General features: G+C 35.6%; 2 protein-coding genes across 50 annotated transcripts in view; one reads left to right on the plus strand and one right to left on the minus strand.

Annotated features, from left to right (window-relative positions):
• The window catches only part of PTPRD (protein tyrosine phosphatase receptor type D), a 1,051,440-nt gene that overhangs the window by 338,570 nt on the left and 689,562 nt on the right, over positions 1-23,308 (minus strand). The gene's annotated exons all lie outside the window — the stretch shown is intronic.
• The window catches only part of LOC107306110, a 45,070-nt gene that overhangs the window by 3,995 nt on the left and 17,767 nt on the right, over positions 1-23,308 (plus strand). For 3 of the 8 annotated variants that reach the window (XR_004305712.1, XR_001551993.2, XR_001551997.2), the window contains exons 2-3: positions 4,393-4,456; positions 9,755-9,876. Coding sequence is in view for 3 of the 8 variants with exons in the window: in XM_032441551.1 (XP_032297442.1) it covers positions 4,393-4,456; positions 9,755-9,819 (129 nt within the window). In the remaining 5 variants the exon portion in view is untranslated. The other 5 variants (XR_004305713.1, XM_015848964.2, XR_001551996.2 and 2 more) reach the window with 4 other exon arrangements.

Raw genomic sequence — 23,308 nt, forward strand, 5'->3', positions numbered from 1 at the left:
GTTAGCCAGCAGATAGTCTGTACTTTGTCCTGTCTCTTTGTTCTGCAGAGTCTATCACCACTACTTGCTATACCACAGACCCGAATCCTCATGGAAAGTAGTTACGTTAGTAGTGAAAAGTGTGAAATAAGGGTGGTAGAATCAAGGGGTGAAGTGCATAAATACAAAGTAATCAGGCTTGATTGTTTCTACTGCTCAGCAGGGAAAACAAAAAACAAACAAATAAAAAAACCTTCTTGTATTACCTCTTTATGCTATTTATTTATTTATTTATTTATAAACAAAAAAGAGCGGGAGGCCTAAAAAACTAGTAATTAATTGCATAGTTCATGAAAATCTAATGGGACTTGGAGATGATGAAGCAGGATCAGCATTATCTGAGTGCACTAGTGTATGTGCCACAAACTGAAAATAAACAGCAGCATATGTAGTGAAAGCTGTAAATAAGATTTGTAGATAGAAAAGACAGCTTTGTCTTTTACTGCTAGAGTATTTGGAGTATTTCAGATGTAGTGAGAACTCTGCTAAGAATTTGAAAAAACGTCCTTAGAATACAGAACACAATCTGGTGCTATTTTTCTTAAAAATATCATGCATGTATATGTAATGCAAGTATGCACACAGGTGCAGGAGGTCTGCTTCAAGATTTGTGTTCCATTTGAGCATAGTACAATAGACAGGTGTTCATTTTATTATTGTTTCTTTGTTTGTTTTGTGTTTTTTTTTTGTTTTGTTTTTGTTTTCTCTTTATTTTTTTACCGTTTCAAGATGTAGCTCTCATGGGAAAAGTGTAGTCCAGAATTATTATGATGGCAGCAAAGAACTAAATGAGAAATGCATGACATTTTCAGTTAGAAAAAGAGTATGGGGTCCAATAAAGGAAGCAGTAGATAAGTGGTAGTTCACACCTTTCACTATAATCAGAATCAGCATACATCAGTTAGTGTATTAATATTCTAAAACTGCTTTCATGATATAGGGGAAAAAAGACACCATTTTGCACCCATAGATCAGAGATTGTAGTTTTTATGAAACTACTCAGTGTAAGTCCTGATAGTAAGTAATCAAACTCATGCACTTTAAAGCTCAGGAATAAAAGGAAGTTACTAACCAATTTAAACAAGTAAAAGATATTTTTATTCTATTTGAATACTGTCTTCTCATTTGTAAGGAAACACTTTTGTTTAGTTTATGTAGCTTCTTTTATATAAAAGTTTCTGAAAATACTTTCTATAAAACAGAGGATCTCTAACAACAAGCTGATCTAAGTGAAGCCTCATGAATCAAAACATTCTCTCCTGCCAAATGTTAAGGAGATTCAGATCGTAGCATTGCGTGTGGCAACACTGTGCTTTCTGGCAGCTGAGCAAGGGGTAGAAGGACGACTGGAAGTCTTAGTTTACTTTCCAGCTTTGATCCTTTGCTTCTGGACTATAGAAGTCTTACAGGATTGTTCTCTTCAGTCATCTGAGAGACAGGGTGTATCTCCATACTTCTCATGTTACCTCCCTTTCTCTGCTAAATCAGGTGACCTACACAAGCACTAAAAGGAAGGCACAAGACACAGCTCACCTAGCAGAGGTGCATCTTTATGGAATATTGCAGGATAGAATGGGAAAATGGAAAGGAAGGATATCAAATAAAATCCTCATTTGCATGTCTTTCTATGAGGTTACTTACAATTAAAATTATGATGTCATCATTGCTGTGAGTCTATATACATTTCATGAACTGTATACTAAGTTTCTAGAGAATCAAAATAAGACTTCTTTGAAATGATCTCTGCTGTACCCTCTTCAATCTGTTTCAGGATGGCTAAGTTTAGTTCTCTTTTGTTGAACAAAATTGATTCATACAGATTCAGATTATTAGTTTTCCCCAGTACATAACTCCCAAGAGCTTCAGATAATATGTTACCTAATAAAAACACAGATAAAATTATGTGACTTGATTAAATTAAAAAGAGTCAGAATAAAAGAATCACAGAAATTTTAAGGTTGGAAGGGACCTCTGAACTAACACCACTGCTCAAAACAGGGACACCTAGGGGAGCTTGTCCAGAGCCACATTGAGATGGCTTTTGAAGATCTCCAAGAAGAGAGATTCCACAGCCATTCTGGATAGCCTGTGCCAGAGATCCATCACTTGCACAGTAACTAAATGATTCTTGATGTTTAAATGGAACATCTTATGTGTCAGTTTGTACCTACTGCCTCTTGTCCTGGCACTGAAAACCACTCTCCTGTCCTGTCCTGTCCTGTCCTGTCCTGTCCTGTCCTGTCCCATCTTGTCATCAAGAACTTCACAGAAAACTAAATTATGCTTTCATTTCTAAATGTGATTTCTCCAGAAGCACCTGTAATTTTATTAGCAGGCCAGTCCTGATAAAACTCCCCTGAAGTCTTTACTACAAAGTGTTAGCCCAGAATTTTTTCATGACCAATACATTCACATTATTTTCAATTTAGAATGTTGTGAATTCTTTAAATTTTATATCAGAAGGAATATTTAAGTTGTGTGTTCAGGACTGACCTACGCAAAAATAAATTTCACTGAAAAAGAATAAATATGTTTTACTTGTGATTTCTCTTTCTATAACACCTTTATATTTTTTTTTAGTTTATGTTTTCTTTTATCCCACCCAATAATCATGGAAGACACATATATTAAAATTATTCCCCTGCAGAATGCAGTGTATAAACTGTGCACTGTACATCCTTACATCCTTTTAAGGAAGACTCTGCATTTTGGGCAGAACAAGAGTTGTTAAAACCACATTATCCTAACAAATCTTCTCACCACACAGCACTTGCTAGTAATTCTCATTCTCAGCAATTCAATTAAAACAGAAATTATGACATTGAGAATAATCTGTTTTTTGCCAAATAAGTTATTCATGAAAAAGGAATGGAAAGATTAAATCTATTGTATTGGCTCCAGATTATTAGCAAGCTTGGATGCCAAATCCTTTGTGCTTTAATATGGAAGGGCAGTTTTCCATATTAAACTAGTCCTGTGAGGGAAATCATGTGTTAGTCATAGTTTTCCAATCAAACTTATTTTTCAATGAGGGAAATAAATTTTCAGAGTTCCTTTATAAAACTGACATTAATTATTATCTTCAGCAGTTGTTTGTTTGTTTGTTTGTTTGTAGGATGTAAATATAATTCAATGAACTTCATGTGATCCTATTGTAAAGGCCCAAACTCATGCAAACATGGATGGTGTAAATCAAATCCAAAACCTAAGAATTTCCTGGATTTTTTTTTTCTTTCCAGGTTCCTTTTTTTTTTTTTTTTTTTTTTTTTAAATATACTTCCAGAGAACACAAATACATAAAGCCTGGTGGCGCAAGTGGTAGGAATGCCGCGTTACAACACTGAAGGCCCTGGGTTCAAATCCCCCCTGTGGCGCAAGTGGTAGAAGTGCCGCTCTGCTACACAGGAGGCTCGAATCCCGGGGGCTTGGACTCGATGATCTCTAAAGTCCCTTCCAACCCGCACAAGACTATGATACTATGAACGCCAGTATTTATGGACTGGTGGAAACAAGATTGTTATTTTTAATATCATATAGGTTCTGAATATCCAGGGTACAATTCTGATGTAAAAAATAAATAAAATAAATAAAAATTAAAGTAGAAGACTAAGAAGTAGACCACTCCTTCTCCAGACTTACTTTCAATTTTCTCCTCTTCATTTGAGTCCTCAAACTTGTTTGGTTCTGCAATAATCTTCAGTTAGCCACCAGTTTATTCTCATTCTCTTACAACCACTGACATACAATATCTTCTTAGAATTATCTAATTCTTCTGTTTTCTAATACATCCATTCTCTATCAAGTAACTATGCTTGCTAATCTGTTTTAGATCTTTTGTTTCTCACATTTCAGGTTTTCTGCTCTGTTCCATGGGCTTAACTTTTCATTAATTTCCTCTTTTCCTGGTTTATTTCATTCTCTCTTCCCAAAGACAGCACCACCAGCCTCAGTGCCTCCCAGAACCTTTGAACTTTCATCCAAGTAGTACTTTATTTCCTTTATGTTTACTTACATGTCTAATGGGGAAAAGGGAAGGAGATAAAGTTACCTAAGCTGCATTTTTTTTTCTGAGATTACCCCTCCCCCCAGCTATTTTTTCTAAGTAAGTTTCAAAAAAGAATTCAAAAAAATCACAAAATATTCTGTTCCACATAGTGATTTTCTGGACACAGGAAAGTGGCAGATGTATGAATATTACTTTGTGTATAATTTCACTAAGAAGCAGTTGGGAGACTGTATTTTAGTTTTAGCAAAAATAGAACTTCATTTTAAAAGAATATTTTCTTTGTTGTTGTTGTTCTTGTTGTTTTGTTTTGTTTTGTTTTTCTTCTTTTAATAATTCTTCCAACACAGGGAAGGAGGAACTGAGAGAATGTTCTTGAGAGGTTGTGACAAAGTTCATGAAGACAAAGAAAAGGTAGGAAAAAAAAACGTTTGTAGGTATTTCTACCAGTCCAATGCTTTCAAACATCAGACATTCTACTGGCTCATCAATCCATTTTAAGCTACTGGAGCATGTAAATGCCACTGCAGCTGCTCCTCTGTTCATTGCTAACAGGATGATGTTCAGCATAGCCTAATAAATATTTCAGTATCTTTATTCTGATGTCAGTAAGGGGAAAAACTGAGTAACTATCTCCTGCAGAATCTTGCTCCTACTCACATAGATCCATGTGATGTAAAATCATGGATTTAACAAGTATTAAGTATTGATATCTATTTATTAATGATCGCTTAATCTAACTAATAAGAAGGAAATAAAATGAAAAAGTGTAGTCATATAAGGAAGATTTAAATACTGTTTGTCTTATTAGAGCAGTACGGCTTCGTAAGTCACTGAGTCAACATGCTTATCTGTGATCCTGATATGTATTTTTCAGTGCACTGCTAGATAAGCATTTCTGTCTTGTAAGGATGGTATACATTCCTTGTTTCCATCTTGTATCTGTTTTTCCTAAAACACATGTTTGACTGTGTGCAGTTTACCTGATGATTCAGGTTGCTTGATATCAGTGAACTGAACTTTTTATCATTTACTGTTCTTACAAACTGAAGAAACACTGGCCAGAAAAACTGCTTCCAAGGGGAAATGGAAGAGAGAAAATTTCTCTAATGAAAAAAGGGTTAAACAGAGATGTAATGTATTTCCTCTTATATTCTGTATTTCCTAAGCTGTACACACATAGAAAGAGAATGATAACTGTAAATCCATGTATAAGAAAACCCAAGGACTTAAGTTTGTTCCTGGTCTGTTAGTAACTTAAACACAAAAAGAAAACAATTTGTTAGAATCAGAAGGTCCTTCCATAATGTGGTTTTGAAAATCTGTTAATTGTATCTTGTGTACTTAGTACATCTTTTCATACTAGTACTCAAAACAGGAGAATACAGAACAAAGATTTTGAAGCTGGCATAGTGGGGTTTTTAAATATATATATATAAGTATATACTTATTGTATATATGTATATATATATGTATATATGTGTGTGTATATGTATATATATATATGTATATATATATGTATATATAAGTATATACTTATTGTATATATGTATATACTTATTGACTTGTATTCTAAGATACAATATTATTCTTTTAAGTAGATAGTGAAAATGTACACTTCAAGACATAGCTAATCATATGTATTTGTACCTTTCTCTGCAATTCTTATATTAGATATTATATAGATCATCTTATCAACAAATATTGAATAGGCAAATGCTTATGCCAAATACCTGTGTGCAGCATAACTCTATGCATGCTTTTAATATTCACTCTCCACTGGGTGAGGTGAGTCTTTTATTTAAAGTTATGCACTTGGGTAAGCACTTGCAGGAGTAGAAAAAATAAATAAATAATGTAGTTACATTTCCCTATAAAGGCTGAACTGCTCTTCTGAAACTTACAAAAGGCCCCATGAAAAGTACATTTTTATGAGATGAATATATTCCAAAGATATCCAAACTATCACTGCCAAGTAGAAAGCATTTCAAGAAAAAAACTAGGAGATGATATTCCCAGAGCTCACTTCTAGAACCTTAACAATTCCCTTCCCCTTGTTACTTACACAAGACCCACTCGCCTTTCCTCTATATAAATCCCTCACTTGTAATTATGATACAACAGAGTGATTCACCTCTCCTTATAGTGGTAATCTGAGATCTCTGAGAAATTCACAGTGTCTGGTATTCAGCATAACTGGAACTGCATTCAGTACCTAAATATTCTGATGCATTTTAAAGAGAGAAAAGAGTTTATGTTTTAGTGTGGAACCTTTAAATCAGGAATAGTTGTGCATTTGCAAATACCACTTTTAATCTCTCTTTGCAGTAAGGGTTCAGGTAAAGTAAACAACACTGTAATATCTTCTCGAGAATTTGTAGCTTTGTCAGTTGTCTGGTTAAAGGTTTAATTACTAGCAAATGGCAGATCACAAAGACAAGAAGCATTCTTTACTTTGTCATCCTAAATTAATATACTATACCTACTTAGTGGCAAAGTCACTTGAAAAAGTTACTTTGTACACTTTGTATTCATGATAGGAAAAAAAAAAAAATACAGCAAGGCTAGGGATAAAAAATCATTAGAACCTTCTAATCTCCAACCACATAGATGCTCCATGATTCTTTGTTTCCTTACTTAAAGCATTTAAAAATCTGGAGATGTCAGACTAATGCATTGTTGAAACTGATTTCTAACTATAGCGAATTGAGCTATGTAATATGAAATTCCAGCATAAGAAAACTTTTTTATAAGCAATCAATTTATTATTATTGTTATTATTTAACTCTGTTGTTTTATATTTGGATACAATAGATATGAATCATAAGTATTGGATCATATTACTATCATGAAACTTCCTATATATTATATATATTAACAGTAATTTATATTATGTTTTAGTATATGAACTTGAGGATTAAACTGCTTATTTAAGACTGACCATTGATGAAATTTGTGAGCAAAATTGGAATTATTTGAACCATGCCATTTTATGATTATGAAACTATTATGTGAAATCACATAAGGAAAAAAAGAGATATCTTCATGACTATATATAAACAACCTGTTGTCTGTTATCTTTTTAGATATTCTTATATAGTTTTGGAACTATAGTCTCTTTTGATTCATAAAATCAAATCCTTCTACCATGCCTACACTCACAAGACCTTTTAAGAAGCACTTGAATGTGTGTGAGATGGAATTACTTAATGACTAACTTGCCTTAACTGTCATAATTTCCTGCTATAGCAAGCAAAATGGTCAAGCATTTTTCAGAATCTAGAAAATAAGTAATGTGTTTGGGTTGGTTTTTTTTGTTTGTTTTGTTTTGTGTTCCACCCCCTTCCCCACCCCCACTCCCCCAACCCCACCTCAGAGTATCATAAGGTAGTTTGTGTCAAAAGGTACCTTGAAGATCAACTACAGTTTCAACACCTCTACTATGTGTAGGAACACATTCCACTAGATAAAGTTTCTCAAAGCTCAACCCAACCTGGCCTTGAACACTTCAAGGGACTGCCATCAACAGCTTCTCTGAGCAACCTATTCCAGTGCTTCACCATTCTCATGAAGAAATTTTTCATTTCCCTCACACTACTAGCTACACTTTGGATGTAGCTCAGGTTTTCTGGGCACAGTGCTGTCTTATATTGAGTTTTTCATCAACTAACATCCCCAAGTTCTTTTCCTCGGGGCTGCTCTGAATGCTTTTTTTACCCTGACTGAAAATTTGTACTTAACAATGCCCAGCCCACATGCAGGAGCTTGCACTTCACCTTGTAGAACTTCATGAAGTTCTTTCAGGTTCACTTGTCTTCCAGGCCCTTCAAAAGAGCATCCTTTCTTTCCAACATGTTCACTGCAATGCTTAGCTTTTTATTGTCCGTATACATTAGAGATGAGTTGGCGGGGTTGTGTTAGGGGTGTGAGGGTCACCCTTAATTAAAGATATTCAATTGCTTAAGTGATGAGAAAGCCATATTCCAGACTAATTCATTATTTGTTCTACCTCTAAAGTCATCATCTAGCAGTAATATCTGCAGTTATCACTGAAAAAGAATTATAAATGAGGAATGCTTAAAAACTGCAACATGGATCTGGATCTTTGCTGAAGAATTTACCTTTACAGTCTGTATCTCCTTCCTACCTGAGTTAATCAATAGACATTCATTTTCTGCATTATCTCCCTCGTGATGTAACCACATAGTACAATATGTGATCAAAATCCAGTTAATGTTTCTAATGACATTATTCTTATTTAGCAAAATCTTAGTTGTGCCATATTTAGTGTTTCAGCTGAAGTAGTCAGTAATTGTCCGAAGTAGTAATACTTCAGAAAGGCATTCCATGGCAGCTTGTATGTCCCTTTCTGTTGACATAGATCTGCTTTTAGTAGTTGAAAGGCACAAAGGGAGACACTGACACAGTTTCTTTAATAATTAATTTATCTGAACACCATCAGGAAGTATCAGATATTTTTCCGTATGTGTCAGAGCTTCCAAAATTTCAGTTCATAGAGTTTCAAGCTCACCTAGGAAGATAAGTGATCTAGAAGTACTGTAAAGGAGACTATAATCTAGATGAATATAATCTAGATGACCAAACCATTTGAGTAGAGATTAGTCCTTTCCAAGTTGGAGTGTTATGTGATTCTGTGACAGCTGACTGTTTCCTAAAGCTATTTAAGAAATAGCAGGTCTGAATTCATATGTAAGCACTGCAGATTGCTGAAGATTTAGAGCAACATGCTAGGAGAAAAAAATTATTCAGATTTTGAACATGTTTTATTTCTCTGTCTTCATGTTCATTCTATGGACACTTTTTTTTGCAGATATATGAAGAAACAAATATAGCTGAGACTTGGAAACCAAGATAGAACAAAATCATCTGCATTACTTTTCTCTGGTGATGTCTCGTTCTTGCAGAAAACATTGATTCACCTCTGATAGCACAAAATAAATGCAGTACAGAATAACTGACAGCTGCCCTGATAAAAGAATAAATTATTCCATTAATTATTTGCTTTACCGTAGAAACTAATGCAAGATAAACGGGTTATTTTTATTCATCTCTTCTTGAACAAGGAATTATATTTTGTGCAATTCTTTTATTTTCAGAAGCATCATTAACACAGTGTCATCTCAAAATTATAAGTCTTGATAGGTAATTATTTTTGTCCTTAATTATAGAGAAGGGAAACAACCTGGTTACTTCTAATTGCAGACCCATAACTTTATGATGGAAAATATCCATGTGAATTTTTGCTTTGAATGTAATTGAGGAAGGGAGAGTAAAAATATTCAGATTGTTTCTGGATAATCAAATAAAGAGGACTTAGATAACAAGCCAGGAAAGTAAAAGACTACACTGTAAGGTAAGCTGAGGTCTGGAGCCATGAAGACAACCAGAGAGTGGATCATCTCTCCTATTTAGAAAGGCTGAGGGAACTGCACTTGTTCAGCCTGGAGCGAGGGAGACTTCACAGACATCTTTCAGTATTTAAGGGAAGCTTACAAATATGTTAGAGACCGACTTTTTACACAGTCTGACCATGTCAAGACAAGAGGGAATTACTATGAAATAAAAGAGTTTCTGGATGCATTTGAGGGAAGGCTGAATGGAATCTTCGGCAAACAAATCTAGTGGGTAGCAAAGATGCCTACATCAAGGACCCTTCCAACTTAAGCCATTTTATGATTCTGTGATTAACAGGTATTCATGGGCCACAGATCTGGTTACAGGGCTTTGGAGAAAGGAGGAGTAAATATCTCAGAAGTGTAAGCATGCTATCCTTTACAGCTTTGAATAGAAACCATGGTGCTGATCATTCTACGGTAAGACAGTTTTCTGTTGTTAACATGTACTCTATTTGCTCAAGAAGTAAATATCTGTGTGATGGACCTGGTAAGAGACTCTAGCCAAACTGTAAGTGTGTTGACCACTAAACATGTTGACATCACATGTTGATGTTAAATCCCAATTTTGTGTACAGAGGGTCCTAATTTTGTTTTGGTTAAATAAATCAAGAAAGCACAACCCAAATCCTAAATGGGAAAAAAAAGGGTCATATGTTTTTCATGTTGAAATTTTCATTTATCCTACGTTGAAAAAAATCTATATCCATTTGCCAATGTTTGGATTATTTAAGAGGCAGAAGAAACATTTTCTGTGTTGTTCTTTGAAATTCACACTAACATCCTAAAGGCAAGTTTCTATCACACTGCTCAGTGTTCAAAGTTGTTATTTAATTTGCAGTCATCATTACCTGTCTCACATATTTGGAGATTTTATTTGCATCTTCACTATTGTATTTTTTGTATTATTTACATTTTTGTTAAATAAAAATCTGTATACCATGGTCGCTTTTTGATTTGCCAGACTAAATTCCAATTATGCATGATTGTAAAATAAAATGTTACAAAGTTCTTTCATTAGCAGCAGGTTTCTTAGATAAAAGTCAGCCTTTCCTTTCTTGTCTTTAAATTCATCCCAAAACTCTGCATGCACTCAAATTTAAGCTCTTTTATAAACCCAGGCATAATCAAAAGAAGCATTTAAGTATTTCATCTTAACTATCATGTTCCTCAATTTGTTCTCCAATATTTGAAATCTCTGTTTGTTTAGAAAACTTTATTTCCTGTGATTTTTGGACATTAAAACAAACCTGATAACTTTTCTGAAGTCCTCTTTATACAGAGCGGTCAGCAAGGCTGACAAAATCATTGTAGTAAGAGAAAGTCAAACCTCTGACTTTTCTTTTAAGGTTTTAACTGCTACAAACCTTATCACTTTATCATAAAAAATCCTTTTTATTTTTGTATCATTTTTAACTTGTTATTTCAAGAACTATTCTTATTTTCCATTAAAAATAAATAAATAAATAAAAATCCATCTACAAAGGCCTGCCATTTTAAAACTGAAAGTTAAAACAATTTCCGTTTTGGTAAGAAATAACTAGCAATTTCTTTACTGTATTTTCAACTTCTGATTGTACATATCAATATATTTATTGAAATAGAACTTCCTTGTATTTATATATTATAATAAAAAGTTTATATATAAGAATAGGAAAAAGTTTTTGGACTCAAGAAGTCCTAGTCTAAAAGCTAAGAAAAAATTTGAGAAGTCATATCTTCTTTTTTGTAACAGTTTCTTCAAACTACAGCCTAAAATAAGAGAATACAAGAATTTTTTTAAAATATATAATATTAAAATAATCTTAAATTAATTATAATTTGGGATTATGAGAATGAGACCAAGCAAGTTCCCTTTCCTGCAGAGCAAAAGCACATTAACTCATAAGTAACATAAAATTAATTAAACAAAAGCAAATAAACAAAGCCACCAAGCCTTTGGAAAAGAAAGAAGGACCTATGAAGCAAACACAGATAAATACATTCTGTGACTTTTAACTTCTGGGTTTGTTTGTTTGTTTGTGTTTGTTTTGACTGAAGGAAAAAACAAAACAAAACAAAACTTGACACACTATTAACAGAATTTTTCCCAGTGTATCTGAATTGACATTATGCTTCAGATGCTGCAGTAGTTCCACCTGTACCAGTAACATAGAGATCTTGTCAAATTTATCATCTGTGTTCTGTGGACAGATATCATATGCCTAAGGCATTATGAGTAAAAGATAAGCCTAAAAGTATATAAAATAGTGAAGTAGAGTAGGTTTCTAAATATAGAGTAAAATTAGACTTCAGAACACAGTCCAATTTGTCAGAACTGTTCATTTTTCCTAAGTGGAACAGTTTTTTTCCTAGTGGGTGGAAATGTCTTCCTTAACATGAAGTTTTGACCAGCTCAGGCTAATAAAAGGAATCTTTTCTTACTTCTCCACATTGTCATTTGGCGGTGTAATATCTTTGTCCAAGGACAGATCATCTATGACATTCTATTTCTTTGCCACCTACTCACTTCTAGACTGTTAATACTAGAGAAACAGTGGAAAACTGCATTTTATGAACATCTCAACCACTTCCATTTAAGTTTGTGTATTTATGTGTGCATTTTTTTTTCTTTGCAATTAAGAACTGTTATTAAAAATAAACAAAACAATGTATTATGTATTTTGATATTTACAAGAATAATTGAGTCCATGTGTGGTAGAACCAAAAATGTGTCAAAGTAACCTACTTCTCTCTTGTTGCATTTACTGTGTTCAAATTATTCTTGAGATACACTCAGTGTAGTGTGTATTTCAGCCTTACATTTACTGACAAACCTGAAAGCTTATATTAAGCTTATAATGTATGTCAGGTAAACCAGTCTCTGTAAAAAAGAACTTTTGAAGAATCTCATGGGGATAACAGACATTCCAGACATGATTTTTTATTTTGCCCTATAAATATACATAGCAGCAAAATGTAGCAATTTTTAAAAAATCATGGGTGATTCAGAACTAATTTTAAAAAGTATTTTTCTTTTTTTTTTTACAGATTGTAAGAGAATAATTAAATAAATAACATGAATATGTGTAGATGTTGCAGATAAAAATCACTTGGAAAATAATGTACTTAACATAAAGACAGATTTAAACCACATTAAATTAGTTTTTTTTTTGTGACTAGTTGTCACAGAGTTATATCATCATAAAACCATGACACTAACCTTGGTAACTAATGTCCAAAACCTACACAGTACTATTCACAAAGGAACTCCAGAGGGAGTCCTGCTAAATTTATGTATTGTCCTTTTAGTTACTAATTTGCTGCTTCTTGTAGTCTGCTCTAAAATAACTTTTCTACAAGCATTTGAAGTCATTTTAAAATTTAACAACAAAATAAGTAAACAGAACTTCCTGATATCTTTTTTCCTGAATATCCTTCCACTTATTTTTGTCATTCTAGCTGAAATGTTGTTGGATTGGAATCTGGGGTGATTCTGAGTAAATTTATTGATCAAATTTTGATCTTGTAAATAGATACTGTTGAATACATTTACCACTTTTCAAAGGTAATTACTTTAAAAATATGTGTTGGTTGCCTCTTTTAACGGGGCAAATAAGTTTAATAAACTCTTAGTAAGTACAGACAGCATATAAACATCCACATGAGAGTTGGAGTTGTTAAGTCTGGAGAAGAGAAGGCTCCAGCAGACCTTATAGCAACCTTCCAGTGCCTGAAGAGGACCAGCATCTAAGGAACTGATTGAGTTTAAAAATGTTTTATCACTGATTAATGAGTTATCAAACTTATATCTCTAGAATTTAATACCTGAACTGTGAAGTTATGAATATTTTCCTAGACTTGAAGAATGAAGGATTAAAAGAGCCTAGGGATAACTTACTCAAGAAAAGAGGACTGCTCTGAGGTGTGGTGCCTTTATATTTTTAGATGAGTTGCCAGAACCAGTTCATAATGATCAACCTCCTGAAAACATTACAACTTTCTGGAGGTGTCATGTGATAGGTAAACAAGGAATACATAGGTAAACAAGGAATTCATAGGTAAACAAGAAATCTCATTAGCCTAATGAGATTCAATATGGGCAAGTTCAGGGTGCTGCGCTTCAGTTGGGGCAGTCCAAGGTATTAATACAAACTGGGGAAGATCTTGAGATCAGCCCTGTGGAGAAGGACTTGGGGGTCCTGGTAGACAAGAAGCTCAACATGAGCCAGCAATGTGTGCTTGCAGCCCAGAAGGCCTACTATGTTCTGGGCTGCATTAAAAAAGGGACAACCAGCAGGGAGAGGAAGGTGATTATCCTCTATTCAGCTCTTGTGAGGCCCCATCTGGAATACTGCATCAAAGGAAGGATATGGACTTCTTGGATTGGGTCCAGAGGAGTGCCACTAAGATGATCGGAGGGCTGGAACACATCTTCTATGAAGAAAGGTTGAGGGTTTAGCTTGGAGAAGAGAAGACTCCAGGGAATCCTCATTATGGCCTTCCAGTAGTTGAAGGGAGCATATCAACAGGAGGGGAAATGGCTGTTTACAAGGGTGGATAGTGATAGAACAAGGGGGAATAGTTTTAAACTGAGATGGGAGGTTTAGGAAGTTTTTCACTCAGATGGTGTTTACACACTGGAACAGGTTGCCCAAGGAAACTGTGGATGCCCTGTCCCTGAAGGCATTCAAGGCCAGGCTGGATGTGGCTCTGGGAAGCCTGGTCTGGTGATTGGTGACCTTGCACATAGCATCATAGCATCATAAATAATCACTGTGGTCCTTTTCATCTCAGGCCATTCTATGATTCTGTGTAATTACTTTTTGCTTTAATTTAGAAGAATATTCTGGGAACAACATGTAAGAGGCCATGCTTTTTACACTACTGCCTCAAAAGTTTGCTGAAATGGACAAGTTCAGGCAAGTCCTGACCAAGGTTCCAGAAATCCCTTTGTCTGAGACACACAGAAGGAAAGCCTTAGCCTAGGTTCCAGAAATCCCTAGAAATCCCTTTGTTTAAGGGTGACAGACGGTCATGTCCAGGAGCTATGAAAGGGAAATAAGATGCTGATGAATGGCCCTAAAGTGGTCCTTTTGTGTGGGCTTATCTCAAGGAAGATGGCAATCTCCGAGGTACTCACATGACTCAGACCAAAGCTTCCAGGAATGTCTCAAAGGCTGGAAAGAAGTAGGATAAAAAGGACACAGACAAACCATGAAATTAGGTTTTCTGACATCAGATGCCTCACTACGGAAACAAGGAGGTTTTCTTGCATCAGAAGCCCCACTACATGAACGCCTGCATGCTGAAGAACTTTTAGGTTTTTTGACCTAAGATTCCTTGGTTGTTCTCCTACTGCTGACAACGGACTCTCCTGGGCCTTCTGATCAAGGCTCTGCTTTGCTTCATGAGACTTCGCTACTCTGTGAGACCCCGCTGCTCCTTTCCACCAATCTGCTGCTTTCGGCCTGCCACTCTGCTGCTGCTCTCCCCTGTGCCTCTTTTGCCTCGGACCAACGAAACTACGTGCAACGGGACACTGCTGCATCCAGGTGGTGACTATTCCCCACTTTTAAGCAATTCTTGCCTCTTTTCCTACCTTTTCTATCACCCACTTTCCCATCCCCATCACCCTAATTTTGATACTTGCTGCTCTCCCTTCCCCATTCCCTCAGCTGTCCATTATTTCTAATAAACTGGTTGGAACAACATTTGAATGTTTTTCTTCTTAATCTCACGTCGGGCATAACATATCGAAAGAACCTTGCCTCACTCCTAAATTGGAGTGAGACACAACATTAGTTGGATGTGAAAAGCATGTAATTCTGTTTACTGTAGACTATTTTGCCTTGTTAAACAATAGGTAATGGTTACAAAGGGTGACACCTGAATTCAATGAATTAAATGTCAGAACTTCTAAACATTTCAGCACGAATTTGTCTCACACAGAATCATACAGTGGCATGAGTTGGAAGGGACTTTAAAAGATAGTTTCAACCCTCGTGCTGTGGACATTATTGCTGTGCACTAGATCACGCTGTTCAGGGCCCTACCCAAACTGGTCTCGAATACCTCCAGGGCTGGAACACCCACAGCTTCTCTGAGTGCCTAGCCACCTTCTGAGTGAAATATATATATATATATATAAATCATCCTAACAGACAAATTAATCTACCCTCTTCTTGTTTAAGATTGTTCCCTCAGTTCTACATGTCCAGACAGCATCCCTGCATTTTTCCCAGGCTTTTTTACACCTCGTTTTGTCCAGCAGGTCCTTGTTCATTCATGACCATTTCCTGCCTCTTCTGTTTGCTTTTTTGTGCTAGGAAATGGAGAGCTCTTAGAAGAGTGTGCTTAAAAAGTCTCCAGCTCTGCTCTGTTCCTTTGTCTCTAAGGACAGCTGCCCAGGGGACCTCATCCAATAATTCCTTAAGTAGCTGGAAGTTCACTATTTTGGAGTTCAGTGCCCTGACTTTTATATTTGCCAGACTTATATTTCTTGAGATCACAAACTCATTCAAGGAATAGTCACTACAGCCTAGAGTGCCTCCAATAGAAAATATTCTACTTAAATTCAAACTGCAAGTAGCTATGAAAAAGAGGCAGAGATATTATCCCGTGACACAGATGTAGACAAAAAAGCAAAGCTGAAGTACTGCTGGAAAATCCGAGTGCTAATAAAATCACTTTGAAGATGCATTTGATCTTCAACAAAGAGTCACTCCACATTTAAAGCAAAATCAGCAAGCAATGAATGACCTAGGCAACCAAAAGTTGTTCTGTGCAATTCGAGTTCATAAATCCCAAAGGCAAAGCCTTGACAGCTCCAAGAAAAATAAATGCATAGGGACTTTTTGCTTTCACAATAAATGCACAGACTTAAATGTCAACATTCAGTTTACACAGATGCACACTTGGTTAGCATATGCTCCTAAGGTAGAAACTTGTCTTCAAAATCAAATTAAGCAAAGAAAGTAGAAGGAAGATAAGGGAGACAGGAAAAAATACCACAAAAGGTCTGCATTTGTGCTTCAAATAACTGTTTTAAAAAATTGAAAAATTTACCCAAATGCTTGTGAAACAAAATCCTTCCAAATCTTCATGCTTCCTTGAAACTGATATTGACAATTTAATGTTTAACATGTCCACAATAAATTTTAAAATATATATGAAAACAAACAAACAAAAAAAAACCAACAACAACACTGAGAAGGCTTTGCAAATTTACAAACATCACATTAGTGCAGCTTCAGTGGGATCATAGTGCTTATGCAATTTTTCAGATTACAAAGCAGAATTTTAGAAAAAGGGTGTTTTAATAATCTGTTCTCGTCTACTGAGTTACAGAAGATACTGAATTTTTCTTTCCTAGTTCTTCTTTAAGACTTAGCACTGTCTTAGAAGAAGCATGTCTTTCAAAAAATATCTCATCTTGACTTATATACCACTGGTATGGGGAATCCATCATTTTCTTAGATGAATCGTTTTGGCATCTGAATACTCATGCTTCTTAAAATGGGTCTGTTATTTCTTTTCTCAGATTGGTTTGGTAGGTGGTTTTTTTTGTTTTTTTTTTTTTTGTTTTGTTTTGTTTTGTTTTGTTTTTTGTTTTTCTTCAGGCTTTAAGGAAGCAGAATTTGCCACCTGTCACTAACAAAATTATTTGCTTACAAGGATACGAACTGCAGTTCAAGCAGTTTTTTGTTTTCTCTTTTTAAACTACAGAGATTGTCTTTAGTCAATGACGATAAAATAATCTTTCCCAATCTGTGTGCTTTGCCTGAGAAATATGTTCAAATATCATGACAGAGAAGATTGTGTTTATTAAAAACTCAGAATGGTTGAGGTCAGAAGAGTCTTCTGTAGTTCTCCAGGTTCAAATGCCCTGCTCAGCATGAGATGCCTTGAGTAGGTGGATCAAGACCATGCTCGGGCAGATTTCAAAGTTATCTAAAGAGACAGATTCTGCAGCCTTTCTGGGAATTCTGTGTCCATTCTCTAACACCCACAGAGTAAAATGTTAGGTGATGTTCAGACAGAATATCTTGTTTTTCATTTTGTAGTCATTGACTTTTTCTGGCACTGGGCACCAGTGTAATGATACTGGCTTCATTCTCTTTTTGCCCCCTCATCAGATATTTACAAACATTGACTATATCCATCCTGAGCTTTCTCTTCTCCAGGTTAGAGAGCTCAAGATCTCTCTGCCTCTCCTCACAAGAAAGGTGTTCCAGTCCCTTGACTTCCCCCTCCACTGGACTCTTCCCAGTATGTCCATGTCTCCCCTGCTAGTGAGTGGTCCAGTGTTTGGATGCAACTTTGAGAGACAACTTATTTTAATGTCAGATGGGATGCAGCTGACATGAAGGGGCAAGAACATTTCAAGCAGCAAGCTGGCTAGACTGATCAGAAGAGCTTTAAGATAGATTTGATGGGAAAGAGACTTCTGAGTAGAAGAGACAGGGAATGTGGTCACTCTAGGAACCTGCAAGAAAAAAACTCAGGTTTCTCCCAGTAAAATCTGGGAGATCTCCTCTAAGAAGGTGGCTGAAAGCCTAGCTGAAGTCCGTCTACACCAATGAAAGCAGCATGGGAAATAAGCAGGAAGAGGCTAAAGCCACGGCACAATTAGAAAACTGTAACCTAGTTGTAATAATGGAAACATGGTGAGATAAATCAAACAAATAAAAGACTATATACACACCCCAGGGCCTTGATCTCTTTCTTGTAGTGGGCAGCCAAAAACTGAATGCAGTACGCAAAGTGCAACCTCATCAGAGCTGAGTAAAGGGGGACAATCATCTCCCTGCTCCTATTGACAGCACTATTTCTGATACAAGCCAGGGTGCTGTTGGCCTTCTTGGCCACTTGGGCACACTGCTGGCTCATGTTCATATGGCTGTTTAATACCTCCAGATCTTTTTCCTTCATTCAGCTACCCAGACACTCTGCACCAAACCTGCATCACTGCATGAAGTTTCTGTGATCAAAGTGCAGGACCCAGCACTTGATCTTGTTGAAGGTCATAAAACTAGTCTCGATCCATAAATTCAGCCTATCTTTTGTAAAGCCTTCCTGCCTTCAGGCAGATAAAAGATTCCTTACAACTTGATATCATCTACAAACTTACTGAGGGTGTACTCAGTTTCCCTTTCTAGCTCATCAATAAAGATATTAAGTAGGGCTGGTCCCAATACTAATCCCTGAGGAATACCATTCATGACCAGTCATCAGCTCTGGTTTTAAGTCCATTCACCACCTCTCTCTGGGCATGGCTATTTCGGTGTTTTGCTGTTGATGTTGTTTTAATCCAGTGAAGTGTACACATGTACAAGCAATGAGTTGCCAGCTTCTTTAGCAGAATACTGTGGGAGACAATATCAAAGACATTATAAAGTTCAGGTAGACTACATCCACAGTCTTTCCCTCATCCACTAGTGTCACAGTTCAGCCTGGCTCTGTCTAGTTCTGCAATAAGTGGCTGTAGGAACTCATGAGTCCACACCCCAAGAAAAGTGGGTGAAAGTGAAAAGGCTGTGAGATTGGCATAGATGAAGAAAACAGTAGGAATGAAAAAAAACACTGAAACCAACAACATTGACAAATGTAATTACTGATTATGACATTTTAGCTAATCTGTCAGTAGGTACACCTTCAAGTAATGTCTTAATTGCTGAATAATCAATGCAAAATTTCTTAACCATAACAAATGACAATATACTGTCCATTTTGTACAATGAAATCCTACTGAGCAAACAGCTAGTTTTCTGTTACAGTATAGGCTATGTTTTGCTAGCAGTTCTTCTAGATTATTCACCAGCAGGTCTAACAAAAACATTCTGATACTTGTTTGGAAGAGAGATTTACACTGAGCAGTCTTGAATTTCAGTGTATGGCTAATAAAGAAATATGAGAAAACTATGATGAAGAAATTGACCTTTTCCTCCTTCTCTGTTAACTCTCAAGTGTACTAATAAAATAGTAATTATTATAAAGTATAAGAACAGTATACAATCATTAGATCAGATTTAGATTCTTGTTGAAGGGTATTTAAAACAGCAATGTTTCTTACTTTGCTTATTATAATTGAAGATGATTTTTGAGTTTCAATCAAGTGTCTAGAAAAATACTTCTGTAAATTCCAGGGACAGCTTTTCAGAATCAGTCAATCAATCAGTAATCTGACATGGCTTCAGTTAATTGCTAAATAGGTTAAAAATGTCATTGATAAGTATCATGTAGCTGGACTGGAAGGTAAAAGGCCAAAGAAAAGAGAAAATTTTGGAGGTATTCAGTAGTGTAGGAAGATCTCATTAAATTATGCTTATAGAGATTCTGGAGAAAAAGAGTTCATCAGTGTGCATTCATTCATACTGGTATTTTACACTTTGCAACACGACCATACAATCTAGCACTGCATTTCAATTTCAGAGCACAAAGGTAAAAGATCTTTTCCTTGAATTAATTTTAATTACTACAAAACTAAGGGAAAGAATAAAAAAATAATAATAAAAATTTATGAGCATGCTTGTTTTTAAAACATTCGTCATTTCTTTCTCCTCTCCAGTCATAATTTCTCAAGCACGTTTAAAAATATCTCAAATATCTGATTTTTTTTTCATATTCTCTTTAGAAGTATCATTATTTTAATGGAATGTAGTTTTCTTATTGTTCTTGAAGCAAGTAAAATATTACTGTTACATATTTTAGGAGAAAAACAGTTACTCGTGCAGATTTCAATTTATTGTGGACAGCTAGGATATTATTTTGCTAATTGCTGGTGATGTAACATGTACCACATCAAAATGATAGTTACTTCAAGATAAAGCAAGGGAAAATAGGAAGCTGAAAAACTCAATGTTTTGTTTCTTAAAATTCTATTCAACTGTGATTAGTGTGTCCAAATTTTACGCTGCAGTGAGCACACAGTTCCATAGCCATTGCACAAAACTGACTATAGATTTTCCTCTGTACTATGGACAGTTTCTCATTTCATACATCACTTGCAACTTGATGCAGTCATTCTGTGAAGACATTGCCTATCTCTCTAATAGAAAATTATGAGTGAATAGCATCTTACTTTACTCATGTTTTAAATAATTATTACACTAGACACTACAGACATTTTACTGTTTCTCTCTTTTTACAGTTAAACACTAGTTATAGTTATACCAGCAACTCCTTACATTCTGCTCTTTAATGTCAATGTCAAGGAGGTTAAATCCCTCAGTAAAAGTGGTCTCACAGGTGTACAGGTTGACACTCCTTACTCTATCAACTGAACGATATCAACAAAGTGCACAACCTTAATAATGAAAGAAAATTCTGGAGCATAGCTGAACACGTCAGACTTCTTTATACTTCTGAAATTCTTATTTGAAAAAAAAATAAAAAATCATTGTGTGTTGTCATGACTTCTCACATTCAGAACTAGCAGTATAACAGCTCTATGATAACATGATACTTAGAGCATGAAAGCAAGACAGGGAATCAAAGCCATACCTAATTTTCACCCTGGTCTCCATTCACTGAAAAAATTTTTGAAGTACAAAATGAAAGCTGAATTAAAACAGACAACACAAAGCATTACCAGACCTCATTTTTTTTGGAGTCAAATTGCCTTTGGTGTTGATAATTTCACTGGACTAAATCTATATAATCTCCCTTGGATACAGTTTACTGTAAATGACATCCTGCTTGTTTCCCAAGCTGTGGGCATTAGCTTCACCAATTTTGTTTTATCCTCTTTTACCTTTTTAGTTGTTGTTTTTGTACTGATCAGAAGATGAAGGAAAGAATGGTCCATTTTAAGCAGCATTCTTACCTCATGACTGCTGTACTGCAGAATATACTGAGCACCTTAAAGGAAAAATGGTACTGTTCTATATTTCTTCACTTATGTCAGGGAGAAAAGTACAGTTCAAAGGTGATGAAGTATAGTGTGATCAGAAATACAATAGGATTATTATTAAGTACTCTCTTAAGTACAGTTGCTACCTGGAGAACACACCAGTATTACTCAGAAAAGATAGCTACTAGGAGATAAGTCAAAAGAAATCTCTCTGACATATGTGAGATCTTAGAAATTTGCCTGAATGACCATTCTCCATAACCCTATAGGCCACACTGTATTAAATGATTATCACTTATGTGACCATTTCCTCAGATTACAGTGACCTTGACAGCACTGCAGTAACTACTTCTATGAATGTCACTAAAGATATTTTACAGTGTTATGTGACAGGAAGCTGAAACATGCTGAATTTTTTTTCTACTGACTACTCATAGATGTACACGGATTCTATAAGTCTATTGTAAAATAAATCCACTTTATGTCAACATTCAGTTTTATTAAGATTTCTGACTTTTTTGTAGATTCTTAAAGTATGCTGTTGTAAGATTTAAGCGTATGAACATTCTTTATACATTTCCCTCTCAGCTAAATATCTTTCTTTCTTTCTTTTTTTTCCTGCTGCATTGAAAGAGCTTGATCTATAAAGCCTGATTATGAAATATGAAATCACTAAACCTAGAAAAATATTTCGTAAGTGCACTCACATTATAATGTTTTAGTTAGATCTCTACAGTCAACGTAAAGAGCTAGATGATGGCAAGCAACACTACATTTGTTCTAAAACTATGATTAAATCTCTAATATTAAGTTTGCATTCTCAACTAAATTAACAATTCAATTCTACAGGTGGTGTTACATTTATGAGGTACTGCTCTTGAAAGTGCTTGCTCTGTGTTTGATTTGATTATAGCCAACTGTTTCCAGTGTATTTCTTTGTGCTTCTAGTAAACGGATGAGCTGACTCAATGCAATCACATTTAAGGAGAGGAAGAGCAATGAGAAGTATGATTTCCTATGCTCTCTTGTGGTCAGGCAGTAGACTGTACTGTTGGTAACAAAAAATAGAGGAGATAAAACTCAAAAAGGATCTCAGTCCCAGAACATCTCCAGAGCTTTCACTCCCTATAAACCCTTCCTAAAACAGAATTCTATGTCTCTTTATTGGTGCTAAAAGGTCAAGGAATAAAAAAACTATCACCAGCAAAGTGATCACCTGAAGAAAATTCTTAGTTGCCACAAAAATAAGAAAGGCCTTTCTTAGAATCATAGAATCACCAAAGCTGAAATAGACCTTCAAGAAAATCCTGTCCAACTGTCTGGACACTTCACTGGGCAGCCCACTCCAGAGCCTGATCACTCTTCTGGAGAAGCATTTCCTAACCTCCAAACTGAATCTCCCCTGCGTACAATGCGAGGCCATTCTCTATAGTGCTACCACTAGTTACACGAGAGAAGAGGTCATCCCCCACTTCACTACAACCTCCCTTCAGAGGAGACTATATATATAGCATTTGTAAGAGTCAATCTGATATGATTGTAAGGATGATGGGTAAACACAGAGAGATACTCAAGATGAAGACTGTCAGAAGTCATTGTTGCACATGTTACTATGTAACTTTTTGTGAGGAGTGTTACCTCGATCTGGTAACCTGGAAAGTCAAGTCCCTTTGTGAATGTGTATCGACGGCCCGACCAAGTCACAGCTGTTTGTTACACCATTATGGTGAGCAGTAAAATGGCGTTTATTGGAATGTGAGGGTCCCTTATATAGGTATCCAGTTTCATCCTTATCTTTTTTACATATGCATGACCCAGCAGGGGAGGGCCTATCACGTTACATCCCGAGGGTCCGATTTCGCCTAATACAACAGAGGAGGGATGAGGAAATGCTAAGAGAGGGGCAGTGGTAGCATCACAGAAGTAAGGTAAAGAGCAAAAAATTAATGATAAAGAAAAAAACAAAAAACAAACAAACAAACAAACAAAAAACCTTAACCTAACAGAAAAGCTGTGTTA

Source organism: Coturnix japonica, chromosome Z, assembly GCF_001577835.2.
Source record: "Coturnix japonica isolate 7356 chromosome Z, Coturnix japonica 2.1, whole genome shotgun sequence".
NCBI lineage: Eukaryota > Metazoa > Chordata > Aves > Galliformes > Phasianidae > Coturnix > Coturnix japonica.